Here is a 23,040-nt window from a genome sequence, read left to right on the forward strand (position 1 = left end):
AAATAAAATGAATGTACAACTTCCTCAGTCATGCTGGCCACATTTCAAGTGTTCAATAGTCACATAGGGCTGGTGGCTACCAGATTAGAGATAGAGAAAATTCCCATCATCATGGCAAGTTCTACTGGATGGGGCTGAGTTATAAATCAGGTCTAAACCATCCAAGGGTGCTAAAGATATGACATCTCTCAGTTGTTTCTAAACACGTATTAACAGAGATGAGTTAGACGTCCTTTTCTCCCATTACAGCATTAGCTTAATGTTGCTTTTCCCAAACAATCACATCACATAAGAAAATTCAGCTAGTGAAAAATGCCAGCATATTGGAGAACTTCAGATACTTTACCACAAAAATTAAAAACTAGAAAAACAAAAGAAACTTTTCCCTCACCATCAAAGTTTCATGGTGATTTGCTTTGGGAGCACATGTAAGACTAAATTATAAAAGCAAAGAGCCCATCATTCTTATAGAATACTGAAGACATACCATTCATTTACTGGGGAGTGATTTTTTCCAAGATGACCTTCTAAATGTATCTTTGTGTCAAACAGGGTATCCCACTGTGATTCAAGGAGGGGACCAGATGCTCTGATTCTTTTGCTCTTTTTGACACAGCGCCCGGTAAGGTTATTAAATATTTCTGTTTAAACCCAGAGTCCCACACAGGATGTTCTAGTTAAAAAAGAAACATTTGGTAACATATCATACACAGCTAAATGAAAGCTACTGAGCTCTAAAAGGCATTTGTTCCTCTAAGTGAGTTTCGTTTTTTAGAATGTACCATTAAATATTGTTGGCTAGAACTGGTGTGGTCCTATTCAGCTTTCGTAGACATTATTTACTATCATTTCCATTCCTGAAAAGGTCTTCAAATATATGGAATTATACAACCTTAGAACTGTAAGTGCTGCTAGAAATCATAAATTGAAGTCCAGAGAGTGGAAGTCATTTGTTCAAACTGAATAGAGTCAGAAAAGAAGTCAGGTCCTTTGAGCCTGGGTTCAGTGCCCATTTACGTCATTTACAGGAGAAAAAGCTGGCAAACAAAGCCCAGAGAGGTAAGTAGAGGGTCAAGAGAGTATGCTGTCATGTAACGAAAGAGAACAGAGTGTTTCAGGAAGGAGGGAGTCGTCATCTGTATCAAATACAACTGTATCAAATCAAGGAAGAGAGATGTAACATATCCATTGAATTTAGCAGCATGGGGGCTGTTGTTGGGTGACCTTGCCAAAGGAAGTTTCAGCAGATTGGCAGAGGCACGTTCAGGTTACAGTGGGCTGAAGAGTGAAGCGTATTCCCATTTAGAGATGATAGATTGAGCTCTTCTGTTTATCTTCAAGCCCTAGTGAAACTCCACTATAAAAAATAAAAGGCAAAAAAGGATAAACCAACAATAACAAAGTCTCATAGTCTCATAGCAGAGAGATTCCAACGACTATCTGCAGGGCATCATGCAGATGAGAGTGGTAACTGACCAAACCAAGTGCACGAAACTGCCTCCTGGGGATATTGTTAAAGAGGGGAAGTCCAAGAGACCCTCAGGATTTGGGGATGCCAGAGGACAAGATATGGACAAAATGGAGAAGGGAATTATCTGAAAACCTGTACATAGAGTAGTTGGACCACTGCACTCCAGAATACAGGCATGTATTTCTGGGGAGGAAAACTCTCCTTACAGAAAATGAGAGAGTTTGAGGCTTTCCAGTTCCAGGGATATGGCAGGCTAGGTTAATTGGGCCAATTCATCTGTTGAAAACAACCAGAGAACTTAGGTAAAATACACATCTTTTTTTTTTTTGCGGTATGCTGGCCTCTCACTTTTGTGGCCTCTCCCGTTGCGGAGCACAGGCTCCAGACGCGCAGGCTCAGCGGCCATGGCTCACGGAGCCAGCCGCTCCGCAGCACGTGGGAGCCTCCCGGACCGGGGCACGAACCCGCGTCCCCTGCATCGGCAGGCAGACCGCCAACCACTGCGCCACCAGGGAAGCCCCACATCTTTTATATACATTACCAAATGTAAAATAGATAGCTAGTGGGAAGCAGCCACATAGCACAGGGAGATCAGCTTGGTGCTTTGTGACCACCTAGAGGGGTGGGATAGGGAGGGTGGGAGGGAGATGCAAGAGGGAGGAGATATGGGGATATATGTATACGTATAGCTGATTCACTCTGTTATAAAGCAAAAACTAACACACCATTGTAAAGCAATTATACTCCAATAAAGCTGTTAAAAAATAAAATCTTAAAAGCATGAAAGAGATGACAACAGAGAAAAGAATTACCAGCCTGAAATCTAATGAAACATGATAACGCAGAAAGTTTAACGGAATACAACCTTTGTTCTGAGGGTATTTGCTGATCCCGGCATACTTGAACTTGGGGTTGGACAGCTTCATGGGGAAAGGGAGACAGAAGTCAAAGACCAAGAGTGGACCGGGGTGAGAAGTCTTACAGGAAACGTTCTGCACGATAAACTGAGACCCCAGAGAACTATAACTTCAAGGTAAGGATAAAACAGAATTAAACCTGTCCCTTTCCTAGGTGACTGCAAGGAAAGTTACCTTGGCATTGAGCAGAGCAGGGGGAAAACCCTGAGGAGTTGTAATCACAGCCCTGCTGTAGATTTGCAAACCAAATTTGCAACAGCTAAGCAGTCCATAAAACTCCAAACCTGAATTTAGTTTAAAGTACTCCCAGACTGATAATGACTTTAGTCTCTGGCAGAAATTAAGTCAAATCCTCCCTGGAAGAAGGCGTTTTTATTCTGGGCTTCAAGGAATCCCCTCAAATAATTTTTCATGGACACAGTAAAAAAAAAAAGTCACATAGGAATCAAAATACCATGAGTGAAAAGCAGCAGAAGCAAGAGATGGGAGAGACCCAGATCCAGAAAGACTTCAAATAATCAAATTATTAGACAGGTATGAGAAAATAAATATATTCCTTATATTTAAAGAAATGAAATAGAAGCTTATACATTTCTTCTTGGTACACGTATTCAAAAGAAATAACCTAGGAGATTTAAGAAACATAACAAATATAACTTCTAGAAATTAAAAATACATTAACAGATTAGACAGAGCTAAAGAAAGAATTAAGAAGTATCCGGAATGCAGAACGGGTAAACAAAAGGGGTAGAAAATATGTAAATGAGACCAAGTGGTATTCATAATAGAGGGAGAAGGTCTACCATATGTTTACTTGGAATTCCAGAAGGAGAGGAGAGTGAGAGGGAATTGGGCAACTGGCAATATTTGAAGAGGAATTTTCCAGAAATATTAAAAGATAACAAGCTAGAGATTCAAGAAGGCTGGTGAAGTCCAAGAAAAATGAATTAAAAGAAATCTAACTTTTACACATTATGGTGGAACTGTAGTACTAAAAGATAGAATAGGAAAAAATTTAAAGCAACAAAAGAAGAAAAAAAGAAGTTATTTCAGAGTGTCAGTTATTGATATACTGATAGCTGATTTCCTAACAGCAAATTAAAAACACACAAGGCAGTGAACTGTAATCCTTAATGTGTGTTCAGAGTAAACAACTGTCCATCCAACAAAAATGATATCTTAGGAATCAGGGGAAAAAGGCAAAAACTAAGAGAGTTTATCATAGGTGATGCACAAGAAAGGAAATTCTATAGAATGTACTTCAGACAGAAGGATAGAAATCTGAGAATGAAAATCTGACTTGTTAGAAAGAATGAAGAACAAGAAAGTATTAAATTTGTGGGTAAAACGAAATGAACATTTACTAACTGAAATGATAATAATGTCTTCTGAGGTTTGAGATAAAAGTTCAAATTAAAACAGTTGAAAATAGTAATATATAAGTTGGGAGGGACTAAATGGAGCTAAAGTGTTCGCAGATCTTTACATCATCTGGGAAGAGGGTGAAGGTATTGATCAATTCCAAACTTCATAAATAAGTCATGCATGTTGTGAATCTAGGTTAGAATTGGAGATGATAACTTTCAGACTGGCAGAAGGAATAAAATGGAGTGATTCGAAAAGGTACTCAATGAAGCCAGTGATGTTAACTGCTGTACTATTTGGGGCACTCACTGATGTAAGTAACTAAACACTTCAGTTAAAAGACCATGAATATCAGTCTGGACAAAAATGATCCAACTAAATGCTATTTATGAAAAACTCATATAGAAAAGAAAGATACAGAAAGGTTGACATTTTAAGAGGCTAGAAAAAGAAATACCATGAAGTTGCTAACTAAAAGGAAGCTGGTCTGGCTATATTAACATCAGACAAAATAGATTTTAAGGCAAAAAGCATGATTAGGTATAGAGTTATTTTGTAACGATAGAAACTTCAGTAACAATTAGAAATGTGTATGGAATTAATAACACAAGGTCAAAATATATAAAGTAATAATTTCTAGAACTATTCAATGGAAATAGATAAATTCACAATCACAGTAAGAGATTGTAATACTCCTCTTAGAAACTGATAAAGCAAAAAAGACAAAAAGTCAATAGTGACGCAGAAGATTAAAATTACATGGTTTAATAACTTGGCCTAACACACATATGTAGAACACTGCATTCAGAAGTTGCAGAATACACACTATTTTTAAGCACACAGTTACAAACGTTGACCATATTTAGGGCCACGAAGCAAGTCTTGACAAATTTAAAAGCCTTAAATCATATACAGTATGTTTTTGATCACAGTGGAATTAACATCAACAGCAAAAGAATTTCTAGTATGCCTCTATATGTTTGGAAATTAAGAAACCTAATTTTAAATAACCCATGAGTCACAAAAGGTATTTTAAGGAAAAAAAGATATCTAGATCTTAATAATAATGAAAATGTTGTATATGAAAAATTGTGGAATGCAACTAAAGAACTGCTTAGAGTGAAATTCATAGCCTTAAATGGTTATACTAGAAAAAGAAAAAGGACTGGACTTCCCTGGTGGCGCAGTGGTTGAGAGTCTGCCTGCCGATGCAGGGGACACGGGTTCGTGCCCTGGTCCGGGAAGATCCCACATGCCGCGGGGCGGCTGGGCCTGTGAGCCATGGCCGCTGAGCCTGCACGTCCGGAACCTGTGCTCCGCAACGGGAGAGGCCACAACAGTGGGAGGCCCGTGTACCGCAAAAAAAAAAAAAAAAAAAAAGGACTAAAATTAATAATCTAGGCATCCATCTAAAAAATTAGTAAAGAACAGCAAATTAATCCCAAATAAAGTAGAAGGGATAAAATAATGAAGATATAAACCGAAGTTAATGAACTAGAAATCAAGCATGCAATGGAGAGGTCAAACAGGCCAAAAGTTGGTTCTTTGAAAGAAATCAGAAAATAAAACTTTTGGAGAAGTTGATGAAGAATAAAAGAAAGAATGAATTGATAACAAATATTAGGAAAGAAAAAAAAGGATATCACTACAGTTGTGCAGACATTAAAAAGATAAAAAGGATATATAAATAACTTTGTGCCAATATATTTGATAATGTAGATGAAATGGATAAATTCCCAGAAAACAATAACTCTCAAAATTGAATCTAGGAACACGGCCGACTGGGAAGGTCTAGGTTCTCATATTCCCATGGAAATACAAATACCTAGAAAGTTATTAAAATAACTTTATAGGAGCTCTGGAAATCAGTCAAAGGTCTATAGCAACCATGCAAATGCCCAATTGAGAAAAAAATGACATTTAAAATGGTAGGAGATATCATGGCATTTTTACTTGCCCTTTCCCTGAAGTTTAGGGGAGCAGCAATCCAGTTCCAGTGCCGTTACATGAAATGGAGAGAGCAGAGTGAACTGAATTTGCAAGCTCCTTGAGGGATTCATTTCTATCTGTCATATCAATGAGTTCAACCATTTAGAGAAGAATTAATACCAATCTTCCTGAAACTCTCCCCAAAACTGAAGATGATAGAACACTTAACAAACTCATTCTACAAGGCCAACATTAACCTGATATCCAAACCAAAGACAATATTAAAAAAGAAAACTACAGGCCAATAACCCTTATGAATATTGATGCAGAAAACGTTTAAAAAATACTAGCAAACCAAATCTGACGGCATATTAAAATGATTTTACACCATGACCAAGAGGGATTTATTCCTAGGATGCAAGAAACAGAAACCTGAACAATACTACAGTCCTTAAAGAAGTTTAATCAGTAATTAATATCTCCCCTTCCAGCCTTGGTAACAAGAAAGAGCCCAACATGCTCCCAGTTACATATGACCAACCAGGCGGCTTTCCAGGGCCTGCATGAGGCCTGGGATCTCGGGGCTTTATCACCAGCCAGGGAGAGGGAAACCATTTAACTAGCCAGTTCCCATCCAGAGCAAACCCTCCTTTTCACACTGACAAACCCAGCCAGTCCCCATTCCCCACCACAAGAGCCTGGGTCTATCCTGACTGGGGGTATCGAAGAGAGGGTGGAAGTTAAGGGAAGGAGAGGATGTACGTGATGGGAGAGAGGGTCTCCCCTCTCATAGCCTCCGTTTCCTCCTAATAATTCCATCCCTCTGGTTTGCGGTGAGGAAGACATGAGATGAGGCCCTGTGCCTGACACTTAGAGGACATTGATAAAGAAGAACTGTTGCCATTATCACTGCGTGTGGAAGGAGGGCTGCTGCGTTCCAGTCCCTCTGTTGAAGGGCTGGGTAGATGCAGAGGCCTTCCTACTCCAAGACCACAGAACATGGTAGCTGGGGCTGCAGGCTGAAGGAAAAGACTCGGTGATCACCTCAAAACTCTCTCCAAGCAAATTACTTGAGTTTTCCATTAAAGCCAGAAGGGGTGCCAAGAGGAGGGGAAGTCACAGAAAAGCTTTTTTTTTTTTTTTTTGATATTTTGTGAAAACTGATGTGGCTCAGGGAGAACAGGAAACATAACGGGAAGAGGAGGCTGGCAAGTAAGACAATTTTGATTAGAAAGTGGAACTTAAATATGGAATATCTGTTTAAGAGGGGCCAGAAGCATCAGAACTTCTAGCTTATTGTCAGGAGGTGTTCTGAAGATGAAGGACGGGAGGGGTACCCCTCAGATCAGAGTCTTGCAGGCCAGACAGAGAGGGGAGCCTCCCCAAATGCCTATGGTTTCTGTTCCAAATGAGAACTCAGTGGGACCAAGTGTCGCTGGAACACAGTAATCTGCTCGATCTAATTACCTGGGGTGTTAGGTCCTGCCAACTGATGCCAGCCTCAGCAAAGAGAAAACAGAAGCACCTGTGAGGTCTTAAGAATCTTTTTGACTTGGGCTAGCGACTCTACAAACAAATGGTCTTGTTAGGTTGTTTCTTTGCTGTTCGTCCTTCTGCTTGTTTAACATTCCAGACAGCCACGTCTCCTTATCTGGCCCTCTACACGCTCTCCTCTCCAGGAACGCCTAGCTTGAGGAGGTGGCGTCTGCCCAGAGCTCACAATTCCCCACCTTTCACTCGTGAACCTCCCTCTGCCTGGGATGGATACAGAAGTAACATTAGACGGTCCTGCCCTGACTCCATGGTTAAGGTGACAAACGTATGCAAGTGAGAGTAACATTTTTCCTGACTGCTTGTTGGTTATAACATCATGTAAAAATAGCTAGATGGAAGTTCACCAAATTTGGAGGTAGCTTGGAGATGACCTGACTTAGAATAGGTTACGTGGGGTGTACAAAGTTCTTTGGGAGGACTCCTGAGAAGAACACCCCAAACCTATGTCTTCTGGGGCATCTAAAACTGAGGTTCTCAAAGATAACTTACTACACCTTTAAGACATCATCTATAGAAAACATGCAATGGTTTCAAATACAGTATTAGCTGAAATCAAAACATAGAAATGTCAATACCTCAAAGGACAGGGGTCAACTTGCAGTTAAGCTGCTACTCGGCAGGGGCAGCTCGACAGTACTGTGTATCTCAGGTGAACAGGAGGCAAGGATTTCTTTTCGGGCGGCTCAGGAACCTCCTGTGTAGACAGAGGATGCTGACTGAAGCAAGTGGGAAACACGCACAGGCCAGTATCTACTGGGGGCAAGGTGATAGCCACAGGGCAAACCGGGATCCTCTGGTCTTGAATCAAGAGGCTCTGCTCCCAGAGTTGACCAGGCCCCTTTTGGGGGGAAAGTGTGAGAGGAAGGAAGGCAGGCTCTTTGCCAATCCATGCCAAGTCCTCATGTTTGACCAGTACTCCTCTGACGTTACCAGATCGTCTGCTGAAGCCACATTAGACCATTGATTGACACTTTAATATAGGAAGACTGGCAAAATGAGAATTTGGTGCAAATTTGGTGCAGGGGCCGTGGCGCTCCGTCATAGGGTTGCCAGATAAAATACAGGACACCCAGTTAAATTTGAATTTCCAATAAACAATGAATAATTTGTGGTATAAGTATGTCCAAATATTGCATGGAACATACTTATACTAAGATTTTATTAGTATTTATTTGAAATTCAATTTCCACTGGACATCCCATACTTTCAGCTGCTAACACAGGCAACTCTACTTGGGCAGGCCACCAGGCTGAGTCTCGCAGCAGGAAGGGGGCATGGTCAGGCCTCTGGTCTCTGGGAGAGCAAGGTAGCCCTGTTACCAGGGAGCTGAACAGGTCATTGTCAGGCATTGGGCCAGGATTCTAATCACCAGAATTGAGGTACAGGGTGGGATTCAGTCTGAGGACCAAAGCAAGAGTTTATGAACTAGAACAAGTAGATCAAGTCCCAGCAGGATCTCAGTCTCAGGAGCAGCTCAGGCACTGAGTCACTGACTGCCAGGTCTAGACTTCCTTCAATTGCCAGGGGCTAGGTGCAAGACTGGATTGTAAGAGCAGGGTTTCTGTAAGAGGGGTCCCTGGGAACCTTGAATCGAGAATCACCTGGGGCACTTGGGAAACATGCAGATTCCAGGGTTCCACCCAGACCTGCCGAATCAGCATCTCTAGGGGCAGCCCTTGAAAGCTGCATTTTCCCTACGTGCTCCTGGTGGCTCTAACTCGCACTCAGTTTGAGAACCAGTACCGTAGAGCCAGGAACAATGCGTGCAGTGAGGCATTTTGGTGAAGCCACAGACTCTGGAGTCAGACCACCCAAGCTAGACTTCTAGCTCTATCATATTATCTGTGCAACCTGGGACAAGTGACATAACCTTTCTGGGCCTTAGCTTCTTTATCTGTGAAAGAGGGATAGTCATTGTACCTGTCTCATATATATATATATATGAACAAAGCACTCAGAACAGTGGCTGGCTTCTAGGAAGGACACATACGTGTTAGCCATCATTAGGGGCTGAGTGGACCCACTGGGGAGGAAGAGGACGGGGTTGGGCCCTGATCAGTACCCATGTCCTATGCCTTGTAATAGAGGGGGCTAAAGCGGAGCTTCCGGGACAAGCTGTTTATTGCACCAGAAGTCAGAAGGTTGATTAATAAGAGGGACAGTCTTTAAACGCATGGGTGATCATGCTTGGCTTGAGTGAGAAACTAGGACAATGGATATTGTTCATTAAGCTCTAATTATCAGGTAAATTGAATAAGGGGTAGGGAGTCCATGTGTCACTACAAGTAATTAATGTGCTGCGTCTTTCGCTGGTAACCCTTTGATTTGCACCACCTAACCTGGAGTCTTTATCAGGCACTGGGATTTTGGAAATACTGGCTGCTAATTGTTTGGGTGAGTTCCCTGATCGCACTAAAGAAAATGGATGTGTCCTGCTCCTTCTAACGACTCAACCACAGGGGAAGATAAAGTGGTCCTAGCCATGATGAATTAAGCCCAGAGGGTTTGGAGAGGACAATCATTCTCTTGTTCATTTAACAAATCTGGAGACAGTGCCTCCAAGTTGGTAAAGTAAATGCGACCAGACATAGTCTGTTTAGGAAAAAAAAGAAATCACCTGTCCCAAGCTGCTCTTGAGTTGGTTGATGTCATGACCTGGCTGGCTCCCCATTCCAGTGGCTTGATTCCTGCCCAAATCCCTGCACAGTTCCTTTGAGGCCACAGCCTTGCCCCTGGAGTCCTGGCCCCCATCGTCGACCTGGGACTAGACCTTCTTCAACCTGGGCTGGTCCCACGCTCTGCTGAAACCCAGCTCCCCCAGCCCCCTGTGGACTTCAGGTCTGACCTGTCTCTAGACCAACCATCTTCCATGCTTTTATTCTGACTGATGTCAAGAAATCTGATTGTTCCTTCTCATGGAAAATATACAAATTGTATCAGTGAAGCATCTCAGGGGGGCACTGGAAATGCGAGTCACTCTGTATGTCCCTTTCCATCTAACACACTGTCATGTGTCATGGTGGCCTGGGATGCTGGTGAGTGCCCATTGGGTGGCTTCTGCCAGGAATTAGAGCCTAGAGGCGAGAGCCAGCAGGGGACAGAGTCTCTGATGTCTCAGAGAGCCTCTGTCTTCTACGGAAGTGTAACCAAATAGTTTAGAGTATTAGAAATGTTCAGAATAATAATAAGAAGAATAGCTAGTGATTGCTGAATGCCCACTCCATTCTTGAGAGTGTTCTAAGTGCTTGCATGTATTATCTCATCCAACTCCCCCATTCACCCTATGACGAGTTTTGAGGCACCATTATTATCTGCATTTTATAGCTGAGGAGACTGAGACAAAGAGGTTAGGTCACATGCCCAGGGTCATACAGCTGACCAGTGGCAGAGCTGGGTCCAATCTTGTTTTCATTTTCAAGAATTGAGCCAAATGCAGTCTCCTTGCATCAGGCATCTGCTCAGCGCTGGGGTAGGAGCAGTTTGCGAGGGAGCAGGGACTGGGTGTGCAAAGCACCTTCCAGACTCCTGTGTACTGTCCCAAGAAGAGATAAGACATCCCCCAAAGTTCAAGAACAAATGAAGAATGTTCTGCTTGTACTCAAACTGAAAGACTTTTTCACTCTTACTGGGTTTGCACCAAATTCTCGTTTTGCCAGTTTTCATATATTAAAGTGTCAGTCAATGGTCTAATGTGGCTTCAGCAGACGATCTGGTAACGTCAGAGGAGTACTGGTCAAAGAAGGTCGGAGTGACTGGGGCAGCCCTTAGCCGTCCTGCCCTCCCTCGGTGGGAGAGGAGGTGTGAACTGACACTTAGAGGCCCTCTGTCTCTCTTGGGCCAGTGGTTGCCTGGGGGCTGAAAGAGAACTCAAAATGTTCATAGCAGCATTACTCATAATAGCCAAAAATTGGAAACAACCCAAAGGTCCATTGATGGACGACTGGATAAACAAAATGCAGTCTCTTCATACAATGGAATACTATATGGCCATAAACAAGAATGAAGGACTAATACATGCTACAGTATGGATGACCTTGAAGATATTATGCTCAGGGAAAGCAGCCAGGCACAAAAGACCACATACTGTACAATCCTATTCATATGAGACACACATCAGGTTAGTGGTTCCTAGGAGCTGAGGGGCTGGAGGGAATGGGGAGAGACTGCTAGTGGATACAGGGTTTCTCTCTGGGTTGATGGGAATGTTCTGAAATTTGATAGTAATGATGGCTGTACAACTTAGGGAATGTACAAAAAAAACCCACACTGAATTGTGCACTTGAAAAGGGTGAATATAGTATGTGAATGTATCTCAATAAAAATAATCAAACAAAAAATAGAACAACAACAAAAAGGAGAACACAGAATCCACCCAATCAAGTCTCAGAGCAAAACGCTATCTTCCGAAGCTGGGCTGTGGGAGAGAGGCTCCTCCACTAACCTTGCCATGGCCTTGGGGACGCCCTTTGCCCTCTCTGCACCTCAGTTTCCCCACCTGTTAAATGGCATTGTTGTGAGAATATATCCCTGATGGGACTTTTGGAAACTCTAAAAAGCTTATTTAAACTTACAATGCACTAATTACAAGCGAGGTATCATTATAGTACTTGAGGGTGAACATCATTATAGTACTGATGGGATTTTTTGAAATTATAAAATTATTATTTAAACTTACAATGCACTAATTACAAGTGAGGTATCATTATAGTACTTGAGGGTGAACAAGAAGGATGATGAAAAGTAACCTGCCATTGCCGCTGTAATAAGAGGTCTGAAGATGTAGCACTATCCTTGCTCTCACTCACTTTGAAAGAGTGGCCAGCTGCCACCCTGACTGCCAGGCCCACCCTGATCTTCAGTTTTTCAAAAGATGAGTAATGCGGGGGGAGGCGAGATAAATTAGGAGTTTGGGATTAACATATACACACTGCTATATAAAAAATAGGCAAACAACAAGGACCTTCTGTATAGCACAGGGAACGCTACTCAATATCTTGTAATAACCTATAATGGAAAAGAATCTGAAAAAGAACACACACATACAAATATATATATCTGAGTCATTCTGCTGTACACCTGAAACTAAAACAATCTTGTAAATTAACTATACTTCAAAAAAAAAACCTTAAAGAAAAAGATGAGAAATGTGGAGGCTAAGATGAGAGGTTTCTGTATCAACAAGAAGAGGGGAAAAATCTTCTAATGTTTACCTTCCGTACAGAGCACCAGTCGGCACCACCTCTGCCTGGGATGTCCCGAGCTTTCAGTCCTGGGGGTCCTTTGGGGCTCCCTGGTCTCCCTAATCTCATAATAAGTGACCTAGGGGAAAGGACCACACTCACTGGGTTCCAGGACTGCAAACTCTCTATACATTCTCTGTCCACTATCCATCGCTTTTTCTCCTTCCCAACTTCCATATGGGTTTCCACGGTTTTCCTGGGATCCCCAGGGAACATCCTAGCTCTCCTCTATTTTGAATCTATACCTTAATAGCTTTCATATCCCCAATAAAGTGTTTCTTTCCATCGCCGGTTATTAGCACTTCGTAGCAGCCCTTTTAGAAAGACACTTAATTAAAAATCTTTTGGAAGCTTAAATAAACCATATGCACTGCACTCTACCCAATAAAAAGCTACTCCCTTAACTTCCAAAATAATTGAACTTATTGCCTGTGGATCCTGTCCTACTGGGGCAGAGCCTGACCGCTTTTCTTCCTCATATGCATCCACATAATGGATTCGATATCCATCTGTTTTTCTTAGGATAGGGACTACGTTCAGAATTTTTATTAAGATAATTCATAAAAATAAGAAAATTAATTTAACCAGATGCAGAATTCTCTGCCCCTCCATTATTAAAATAGTTGCTTCTCCCACTTGTCTAGTATTTGAAAAATACAAGCCCCATGAGGTCACGATCAAGCAGTGTTCAAACAGGGGCGGGGGCCAGGGGATTCAGGTCACCCTCTCTCCTGCTCGGCCCTCAGTCCCAAGGAAGTCCAGGCCGTAGTCCATCCAGAATTTCCAGTGTCCTGGGCCTCCGCCTGCTCTGGGGTCACGTCATCTAGGAGTACAGTGCACTGGATAACAGTTTGCCAGCTCTGTTTACAAGACTTTGGGTGGGGGGAGGTGGCTTGGGTAGGGGACACTCCAGTGTCTTAAGTCATTAGAATGCTGATTTCCTTTTCTCATTCCAATTTTTGTTTATTTGAATTAAAAACCGCTCTTTGCCACGAGTAAAAGGATCCAAACCCTCGGGGACCCAGCATCAGCAGCCAGATGTGAAGAACTGCTTCACGGTGTGGGCGGCCTTTCGGCTTTGGTCTCTTTCCGGGGCTCACAGTTGCCTAGGGAGGATAGCATAGCTGTGCTGCCTTTATGGTAAATCCTGGCTAAGTCCGGCCCAGACAGCGCGCGGCCGGGGATCCAGGCGACGGGGGGGCGATGAGATAATGAATGAGAAAAGGCTCCAGGCGGGAGATCGTTATTCATGCCGATTCTCTTCTCAGTAGCGTGCGCAGTATCGGGGTGAGGGGTTCATCTTCAAACAAGGAGACACATTACTAGTTTGGACTTTTCAGCGAGAGAAAGTGCATGCACTCTTGATTTTTCAGTCGTATCTGTCTTTCCGTTAAACGTCCCTAAATGTTGAAGTCCCTCGCGGAACGCGCCCCAGCCCCCAACCCCTGTGTCCGTCTCCTTCCCCGCGGGTCAGGAGGGCGGCAGTGTCCAGACGGTGGCGCTCCGGGACAGTGCAACCCCCTATCCCCCCACTGCAGCAAGAAGGCTAGTCTGGGACAAGTTTCAAGGTGCTTGCTGAAATTTTCTGGGAGGTTTCTCAACAAGAGTCATAACTTTTAGTAGCCGGCACAAAATCCACCCCCGTAACCAAGGTCGTTGAGGGAACGAGTATCCGAATCTCGCCCCTGTAGCCCGAATATTTCGGATTTCCCGTAGCCCGTGCGCTCCGAGAGCCTGGGCGCACCGCAGGGAACTGTGACGCCTGCGGAGGGAGATCCGCGGGGCAGGGGGCGGCCCGACCCAGTTGAGGTTGAAATGAGACCCCCCGCAAGGGAAAAGGACTGAGCTGAGTTATTCCTGGGGCGGGGTCCTCTGGTCTGCCGGTGGCTTCCAGGCTGCGCAGCCCAGCACCTCCGCGCCTGTCCCGCCGCTCCGGCACAGCTCCCCGAGCTTACCCGAGTGCCCCGCGCCACTCCGTAAGGCGTGCGGAGCACCTAGAGAGGGGACGGGAGTCGGAGCCGCTCGTCCCGGGTTTCTTTGAGGAGTGGCAGTCCAAGAGAAGGGCTTTATCCCCCGTTTTACTTTTTCCCAGAGCAGCCTGGAAGCTCCCGCAGCCAGGGCGCCAGGCAGCAGGGAAGGGGACGCGCTCTCACTCTCGCTTGCCCCAGAGTTGGGGGCAAGCGGCCACCATCTACCTCTTCTCACTCCCAGAGTACAGACACGATCCCTGCTCCCAGAGCCTGACGTAGGGGCCATCTCCTCAAGGAAAACACAAGTCGGGGACCGGATTGAGTGCCACCCGCTGCTGCTGCTAAGGGAGCCAACCAGCTCCTGCCAAGCACCAGAGTGGGAATAAATTCCCTAGAGACTGCTGTCCAGATTGGGGAGGGAAGCCCCCAGCAGCTGTCCCCTGCTTTCCGCGGAGTATAGAAGGCTTTGAAAAGGCAAAACACTGGGATGGGATGAACCTCTCAAGGAGACTGCAGAGGCGAATACCTAGGGTCCAAGGGGCCACTGGCCACTCCTCAGGCTCTGCTGGGGGCTTCAGACAAGCTTGGGTTGGCACTGGACCCCCAAGAGGGACCCTATAGCCCCGCTCTGCAATCTACAGCGCTTTGCCAGGTGTTTGCGTAAGAGAGGGAGGGAGAACTTGCTAGAAACGGATGCGCAGTGGCTGGTGGGGAGGAGGTGGATTCTGAGCTGGTCACGACGCAGGGTACCTGGGGGATGTGGTGGGAGGCGGAGCGGCTAGAGGGGAAGCACATACAAGGCAGCCGGAAGCAAGACGACACCTCGATGTGGATTTGTCCAAAAAGAGTTGGAGATCAAAGCGGGGGTGATCAGGGAGCTCTGATTGGTCGGGGGGAGGGATTTGGGGTGGGGCTAGCCACCTCTTGAGGCTTTAAAAGCTCATCGGAGAGGGGCGGGAGTGCTGTCATTTGCTCTCCGACTCTCGGAGGGGTGACAGCTTTCCTGAAGCTCCTGGCGACAGAGCAGGTGTTCGCTGTCCAGACCCGGCTGGGAGGACCTAACGGTCTCCAGCAGCAACATGAGGCCTACCCTGGCAGTTCCCAGCCCATACGGCTGTGTTGGCTGTAAACTGCCGCAGCCAGACTACCCACCGGCCCTAATCATCTTTATGTTCTGCGCAATGGTCATCACCATAGTCGTAGACCTGATCGGCAACTCCATGGTCATTTTGGCTGTGTCAAAGAACAAGAAGCTCCGAAATTCTGGTAAGACCCCTTTCCTTCTCCCTACCCACCGTGCAGCCACTTGCAACCCCTACCTAGGGTGTTAGTTTGGGCTCCTGCAATAGGGAACCCGTGGATGGATCCTGCTCCCCATTTCCCTGCGAGCCTGAGTGATGATGTTCCGCCGTGGGGGGGGGGGCCCATAAACTCAGAGCTTCTCCAGGCTGCGGAGGTTCGGAGCGTTGGGCAACCAAGTGCAAATCCCCGTCCCTGCGGTGCGCGGCACACCGCCGAGCCCGGCCCCGTCGGGAACCTGATGCAGAGGGAGCCGGCACCCGAGCGGAGAGTCCGGCGGCCGCCCGGGGACAGCACGCCGAGCCGGACGCCGCAGAGGTGGCCGCGCCGAGGCAGCGCGGGAGGAATTAACGCGGAGGGAGCAGCGGGGTTGCTACCCGCTCCGGTAAAGTTAAGTTCTCGGCGGCTGAGGCGGCGCTTGCCGGAGCGCAGCGCGGCGGCCGAGCCCAAGCCCGGCCGAGTCCCCGCTCGCCGCAGCCCTGTGACTCCAGGGTGGCTCCCGGGCAGCTCCCGGGCGGCGGAGCGCAGACCCCCGCGCCTGAGTGTGAAGCAGGGCGGTCTGAGCCCGCCAGAGCCGAGCTCCGTCCGCCCGTCCCAGGGCGCACGGCGGAGAGAGGCGAGCGGCCGGCTGGGCGCAGCAGGCGGTGGCAGCGACGGCGGCGGCGGCGGCGGAGACCCCGAAGTCCGTAAGCGGGGTACCGGGGGTCGCAGGGCGGGGCGGCGGAAAGGTTCGGGAGCTCGGCGTCCCGGGGGCACAGAAGACGGCAGAACCGGTGAGGATCGCGGGAGGGCTGCAGGAGAGCTCAGAGGGGATGGTGGGAGGCGCAAGGGAGACCGCAGAGCGCGCGGACGTGGGACGAGGTGGGGCGGCGAGCGAGACTCCCCTCGCGGACTGCCAGTGCCAAGGGGAGGGGGCCGGCTGCGAGCGGGCCTGGGGGACGGTGCTGGAGGCTGCAGGGCGCTGCGCCCCTTGCCGGGGGCGGGGGCGGCAGACGCTGCGGAGCCTTGAGCCGCCTTTGCAGGTTGGGCGGGAGAGGGCTCGAGAGGGGAGGTGGGGGAGGGGCCAAGGGGCCCAAACGCCCAGCTCGGGCCCCGGATGGGAAGGGGCGGCGCCCAGGGCCTCCGCTGCCTGGATCCCGGCCGGCTGGGGCCGGAGGGCAGAGGGGAGCGAGGGGGCGGGGTCTGAGGGGGTCGGGCACCCACAGGACCCGGGCGGGCGGGGTGCCGGGGAGTGGAGGCCGCCACTCTCTGGGGGATTACTTTGCTTGGACGAGGAATCACAAACACCACAGAAGTTTCCAAATGCAGTGACGGGCACACAGTCATTAAAAGTTTTCTTTTAAACTTTCGATGGGTGTGTCTGATTTCTCCTCGGTCCCCCGGAGACGTGGGGCCGCACACCTGGATCTCACGTGCGCTCCAGCAGTGCGGTCCCAAGGGGCCCAACCCCGGAGCCCCCGGGGAGTGGGGCACCTGCAAAGTCCATTTTCTCTTTTTTCCTTTTCTCCTTCATCTTCCTTTCCTTCCATAATTCAAATAAAGGTTTTTAGCGTTGTTGTGGTTTTGTTTTTAAGTCTTTGCCCTCTCTCTTCTCCTCTTTTCTTCTCCGAATTCATTACTTTGAGGGAAAACCCTAGAAAGAACCTCTTGGGTAGAAAGCGCCGAGGCCTGGCCTTGGCAGTGCTGGCGGAAGGAAGCAGAACGAGCCGTTCCTTTGCCCTTTTAAAAGTGCTCATTTTCTCCCAGTCCGAGATGAAGTGCAATATTTTGCCAAACCAATGCTAATTAGCAATGAGGTGTTTCCAGAGAAAGGGCTCCGCCTCTGCACTTGGCCTTGCAGGTTTTACAAACAGCGTTCCTCCCGCCGCCCTACAAAACAGGAGTGCCCCCCCCCCCCACCGGCACTTTCCTGTTTAGCCCACAGGCTCCAGTAAAGCCCGGGACCGGGGACCTGGAACCAGTGTGCAGGGTGGCGAACGTGCTGGTGCCCGGCTCTGCTCGGGGACCCGCGTGAAGCAAGCAATTCTGCTAATCCTTGCAGGGATTTTCCTGATTTTTTCCCCTCTTTGCTCACTTTCTCAGACTAAATTTTACAGGGCCTCTCCCCACCCTCAGTTTTTACTCTTAGGTTACCTCTGAAATGGTAAGTATTTACTGGGCTAAGTCTTAGATTATTGTCTGATCCCGCTGGGAAAGACCGCTTAAGAAAACGACATGCCCTTTCTCGGACAGTTCTCTTTAGACATGTTTGCGTTGTAAATGCGATGGTACGTTAGAGAAGGCAGAGGGCTAATTTTTTTTTCGGGGTTGGGGGAGGTTGAGGCTTCCTGACAGTCCTCCAATCTCTCCACCCACCCCAGTCCCTACCCTCCAGCCTGTTTCCGACAGACAGCTCCATCCAGCTCCCCTCTACTCCCTCCCTCCCCCCACCCATACTCCGCCAAAACTTCGCGTTTCGTTTTTGTTCAAAATGATGGCCACAGGTCTGTGTGTGTGGGAGTGTGAAGGGCTCCCCAACGGGCTTTCGTGTTTACTGCTTCCTGACATCACTTTTTTCCCAAAGCAGAGATGATGTTGTTTGAAAGGAAAAAAAGGTTGTCAAAGGACAGGTCCCCCAAACCTGCTTGTGCATCGGAATCATCTGGGACATGCTTGTAACTAAAAATAAAAACACAACTGTATTTCTTGAAAAGAATTCTAGAAGTCGAAATTGTCACGACTCCAGCTGGCCTTTTCTTCCAGCTTATATTTGTAGATTTCCAAATGTAACCATTTGTTCTTCTCTGTCTTCCTCCCCCGCCCCCACCCCCACCCCCGCCCCACCCCGCCCCGCCCCAATATGCTTTTCAGGCAACATCTTCGTGGTTAGCCTCTCTGTGGCTGATATGCTGGTGGCCATCTACCCCTATCCTCTGATGCTGCATGCCATGGCCGTTGGTGGCTGGGATATGAGCCAGTTACAGTGCCAGATGGTTGGATTCATCACAGGGCTGAGTGTGGTCGGGTCTATCTTCAATATTGTGGCAATTGCTATCAACCGTTACTGCTACATCTGTCACAGCCTCCAGTATGAGCGCATCTTCAGTGTGCGCAATACCTGCATTTACCTGGTTGTCACCTGGATCATGACCGTCCTGGCTGTCCTGCCCAACATGTACATTGGCACCATCGAGTATGATCCTCGCACCTACACCTGCATCTTCAACTATCTGAACAACTCTGCCTTTGCTGTGACCATCGTCTGCATCCACTTTGTCCTCCCTCTGCTCATAGTGGGTTTCTGCTACGTGAGGATCTGGACCAAAGTGCTGGCAGTCCGCGACCAGGCTGGGCAGAATCCTGACAACCAGCTTGCTGAGGTTCGCAATTTTCTAACCATGTTTGTGATCTTCCTCCTCTTTGCAGGGTGCTGGTGCCCTATCAACGTGCTCACTGTCTTGGTGGCTGTCAGTCCAAAGGAGATGGCAGGCAAGGTCCCCAACTGGCTTTATCTTGCATCCTACTTTGTAGCCTACTTCAACAGCTGCCTCAATGCTGTGATCTACGGTCTCCTCAATGAGAATTTCCGAAGGGAATACTTTACCATCTTCCATGCTATGCGGCATCCTATCCAGTTCTTCTCTGGCCTCATCACTGATGTTCGGGAAATGCGGGAGGCCCGAGCCTTCGCCCGCGCCCGCGCCCGCACCCGTGACCGAGCCCGCGAACAAGCCTGTACTGCTGTGGAGGAAATACCGATGAGCGTCCGAAATGTTCCACTACCTGGTGATGCTGCAGCTGGCCAACCTGAGTGTGCCTCCGGCCACTCCAGGCCAGCCTCCGGCCACTCCAGGTCTGCCTCTGCCCACCGCACATCTGCCTCTGTTCACCATAAGTCTGTCTTTAGTCACTCCAGGCCTGCCTCTGGCCACCGTAAATCTGCCTCTGGCCACTCCAAGTCTACCTCTGGTCACCCCAAGTCTGCCACTGTCTACCCTAAGCCTGCCTCTGTCCACTTCAAGGCTGACTCTGTCTATTTCAAGCCTGCCTCTAGCCACCACAAGCCTGTCACTGGCCACCACATCCCTGCTGGCAGCCACTCCAAGGCTACCTTCAGCCCTGCCACCAGCTGCCCTAAACCCACCACTGGCCACACCAAGCCTGCTACCACCCACCCCGAGCCTGCCGACTATCCCGAGCCCGTTGCCACCAGCCACCTGGAGCCTGCCATCGCCGGCCAGCCTGAGCCCACTGCTGCTGGCCACCTGGAGTGTGACATCACTGACCTCCCTGAGCCCGCCTCCAGCCCTGCCGCTGAGTCCCCCAAGCCTGTTGCCAGCCCGCTGGAGCCTGCTGCTGCCGCTGCCCCTGTTGACCCCTTTGTGGTCACCATTGCCACTGATGATTACCAGGAGGTTGTGGTTATTGATGTTGAAGCTGATTCTGATGAAGTGGCTGTGTGATCTTAGGGGCGGCCAAGCAGTGGTCCACTTTTGAGGTTGGCTAGCATATGTAATACAAGGTGAGATATCTTAGTGCATCCGCACACAGACACGTGCAGACACTGACAGAGAGTGTAAGCTACACCTACCTTTCAGGCATACTCCTTTCCATTATGTCTGCAAAAGTGTGAGTGTGTGTGTGTGCGCGCGCACGCTTGCTCCTTTAGAGACCAATTTCCCCTCAAGTTTGACTTCTGTTGTTCTGAGCCTCCCTTTCCTCCTGTGGCTGACTGTGAGCCCACAGTGATCCTTGAACTTGTGGACTGGTTTTTCCCCACTCCTGTGTAACCGTTTCTCCCCACTCCTCATTTCCTTCTCCTTGTTCCTGCTTTCTCCTCCCATTCCTCGGGGGGGGGGGGGGGGGGGGGGGAGGAGCGCATGCGCAATGGTAAAGGTGCGCTGTGGTAAAGCCTTCTGTAAAGTGAATGTGACCGCAGAGCTTTATGTGTTTAAGTATTTATTGTACATTTAACGGCAGTAAGAAAGGCAATTGCGATAAAGTACAAGTATTTGAAACAGTTTCCTTTCTAAATTCCAGCAACAAAATATGACCCCTATCTGAAGAACACAATTTACTGAGCTCTTATTAAAATAAATATTTATGCCTATGAGATCAAATGGCAAAAGGAAAGATATTGCCGCACCAAATACATTGGTGCTGATTTTCGTAGTCAAACACGAATGCAAATGATATGTGTTTACTTTATTCGTAGTTACTTTACCTTTTATAGTATTTGCCAGGATTTTCTTCCATTTAGTTCCTTAAAAACAAATCTATCCATAAACTGGTTTCTCCCCACATCCAAACTTATGGTTGCTAGGATCAGTTACAGTCATGCTTTTAATACTATACACAGCCTGATGTTTTTACGCAATCAGTTTTTACATTTTTCTTTTTCATTCAGAAGGGAATTTGAGGGAAGAATTGGTAGCCAGAAGTGAATGGAGTACTGCCTGGACTTGTAAACAAGTGCTGCTTCAAAAGCCGTTCCCTCCTGCCCCATCCCTCTGAGCCTCCCAGCTGTGTTGGGGATGGTGGGGGGAGGCTGAGGTCCTGTGATCCACCGTGTTAAGGTGTAGATGTCTTGTATCGTCGCACTTGACAGCCCAGGAAGTGATTTTTCTCTAGAATTCAAGAAAACGTTGTTTAATAAAAGTCTCGATTATTGATTCAAATTGACACTTAAAGTTTACTGTACAAAAGATTGTAAGGATAAGTGGAAATGTGTTATACTGCCTTAAGTTAGTTCTCTGTTTGTGGTAGCAATTAAATAAGTGTTTTTGTGTCTTTGGTGTGTGATCTGTGAATAAAATTTGCTTCCTCCACCAGATTCACTTGTGGGGAGGCTTGGGGGTGGGTGGAAAAGCATACCCCTTGGGGGATCAAGAGACTCAGATGCAAGTACCCTCCCTGCTGTACCCCAGGGCGAGTCACATGACCCCTCTCTCCACAGTTGCCTGGCTTAGCAAACTGTGGCCAGGTCGGGGCGGGCTGGAGGCAGAGGAGGGCTCCCTGGGTGTGGTGGGTTCTTCTCGCTAGTACTGCCAAGGCTTCTGAAACCGGGTCCTCTTTTACCCCCATGGAAGGAGTGGAGCTGGGCCCCAATTATGTCACAACTCCGGAGGCTACTGGGACCAAGTAACGGAGCCCACAATCCAGTGGGGGAGAGGCACAGGAGTGAGGGGCGGGCAGACAGGTGGGTTCCTCTCTAGCTGGAAGTTAGGTGGCAAGACCCCAGCAACTGGGCAAACGTCCTAGCCTCAGGAACATAGCCTCAAAAGAATCTCCAATGATGACGTAATGCTCCAAACAGACTACTCCATAAAAATAAAAGATTCAAAAGAATACATGGTAGGATATCAATTTGGTTAAGAAAGTATACACATTAAAACACGCACATATACATAGGCCCACGGAGTTAGGCATGTATATGGTTGTTCTATCCAGGTTTAACTAGACTGTAAGTATAAGCTGAGGTCATCTTCACTTCTGATGCCCAAATTACAGTGGTCCCAACAGAGTGGCTGCTGTACCTCAGGCTGATTCCTTGTCAACATTCCTGCCTAGTTTCCCTGGACATGCAAAAAGGATGCTTGCTCGTGTGCTCAAATCGCTTTACAGTTGCCACCCTCTCCCCATGTTTTCCACGTTCTCCCTGTCTGCCCTCACTCAAGGAGCTTTGCTTTGGGTAAGATTGCAAGTGTTCAAACCAAGGATGCTGCGTCTCAATGCTCCGAACTGGGTGCAGGGTTCTGAGAGGTGATGGGAGAGGTGAAGAACCTCTTGGCACTTTTTACAGCTTTGTTTCACGCTCTGCTCTGAGGTGCCCGAAGCAACACTGCTTATGCCCAGAGTCTTACAAAGTCTTATGAAAGCAGCCACTTCATCCACTCTGCTCACCTGCAAGGTGCGTTCATCATTCCTGCCTCCCCACCTCTGCCCCCATAACCCACTCCCATGGGAACAAGCAACGGTTGAAGCGCAGTGCCTCCTGTTTGTACATGGCCAAGAAATATTTTTCTCTGCCCCTCTTTCCCTTATCCTGTCCCTTTCCACCCCCAAAGTCAAGAAGCCTCATAAGCACATCTCTGACTAGCCACGCCCACTATGAGTAACCAAGGCAAGACACTGAATCTCTGCGGTCAGTTTTAAGGTGCTTTGTAGTTGTCTCCATGACAACGCACAGCTTCTGGTTTTATACAAGTAGAATCAGAAGGGCCAATCTTACCGACTTCCCCAAAGAGAGAATCTGCCTCCAGGTGAGCCGAAGTCTCCATGATCAAGGGATGAAGAAACGGAAGCAAATTTTAAAC

The 23,040-nt window shown here is 47.7% G+C and overlaps 1 protein-coding gene across 1 annotated transcript; it reads left to right on the forward strand.

The window, feature by feature from the left end:
• Positions 1-15,525: 15,525 nt before the first annotated feature.
• On the forward strand, positions 15,526-20,187 carry GPR50 (G protein-coupled receptor 50; the record flags this gene model as incomplete). Its single annotated transcript, XM_082864183.1, has 2 exons — positions 15,526-15,712; positions 18,596-20,187. The coding sequence occupies 2 exons, from the start codon at positions 15,526-15,528 to the stop codon at positions 20,185-20,187; spliced, it is 1,779 nt and encodes a 592-aa protein (XP_082720309.1).
• Positions 20,188-23,040: the final 2,853 nt, after the last annotated feature.

This window comes from Leucopleurus acutus (genome assembly GCF_964270905.1).
Source record: "Leucopleurus acutus genome assembly, chromosome: X".
In the NCBI taxonomy this organism is placed as follows: Eukaryota; Metazoa; Chordata; class Mammalia; order Artiodactyla; family Delphinidae; genus Leucopleurus; species Leucopleurus acutus.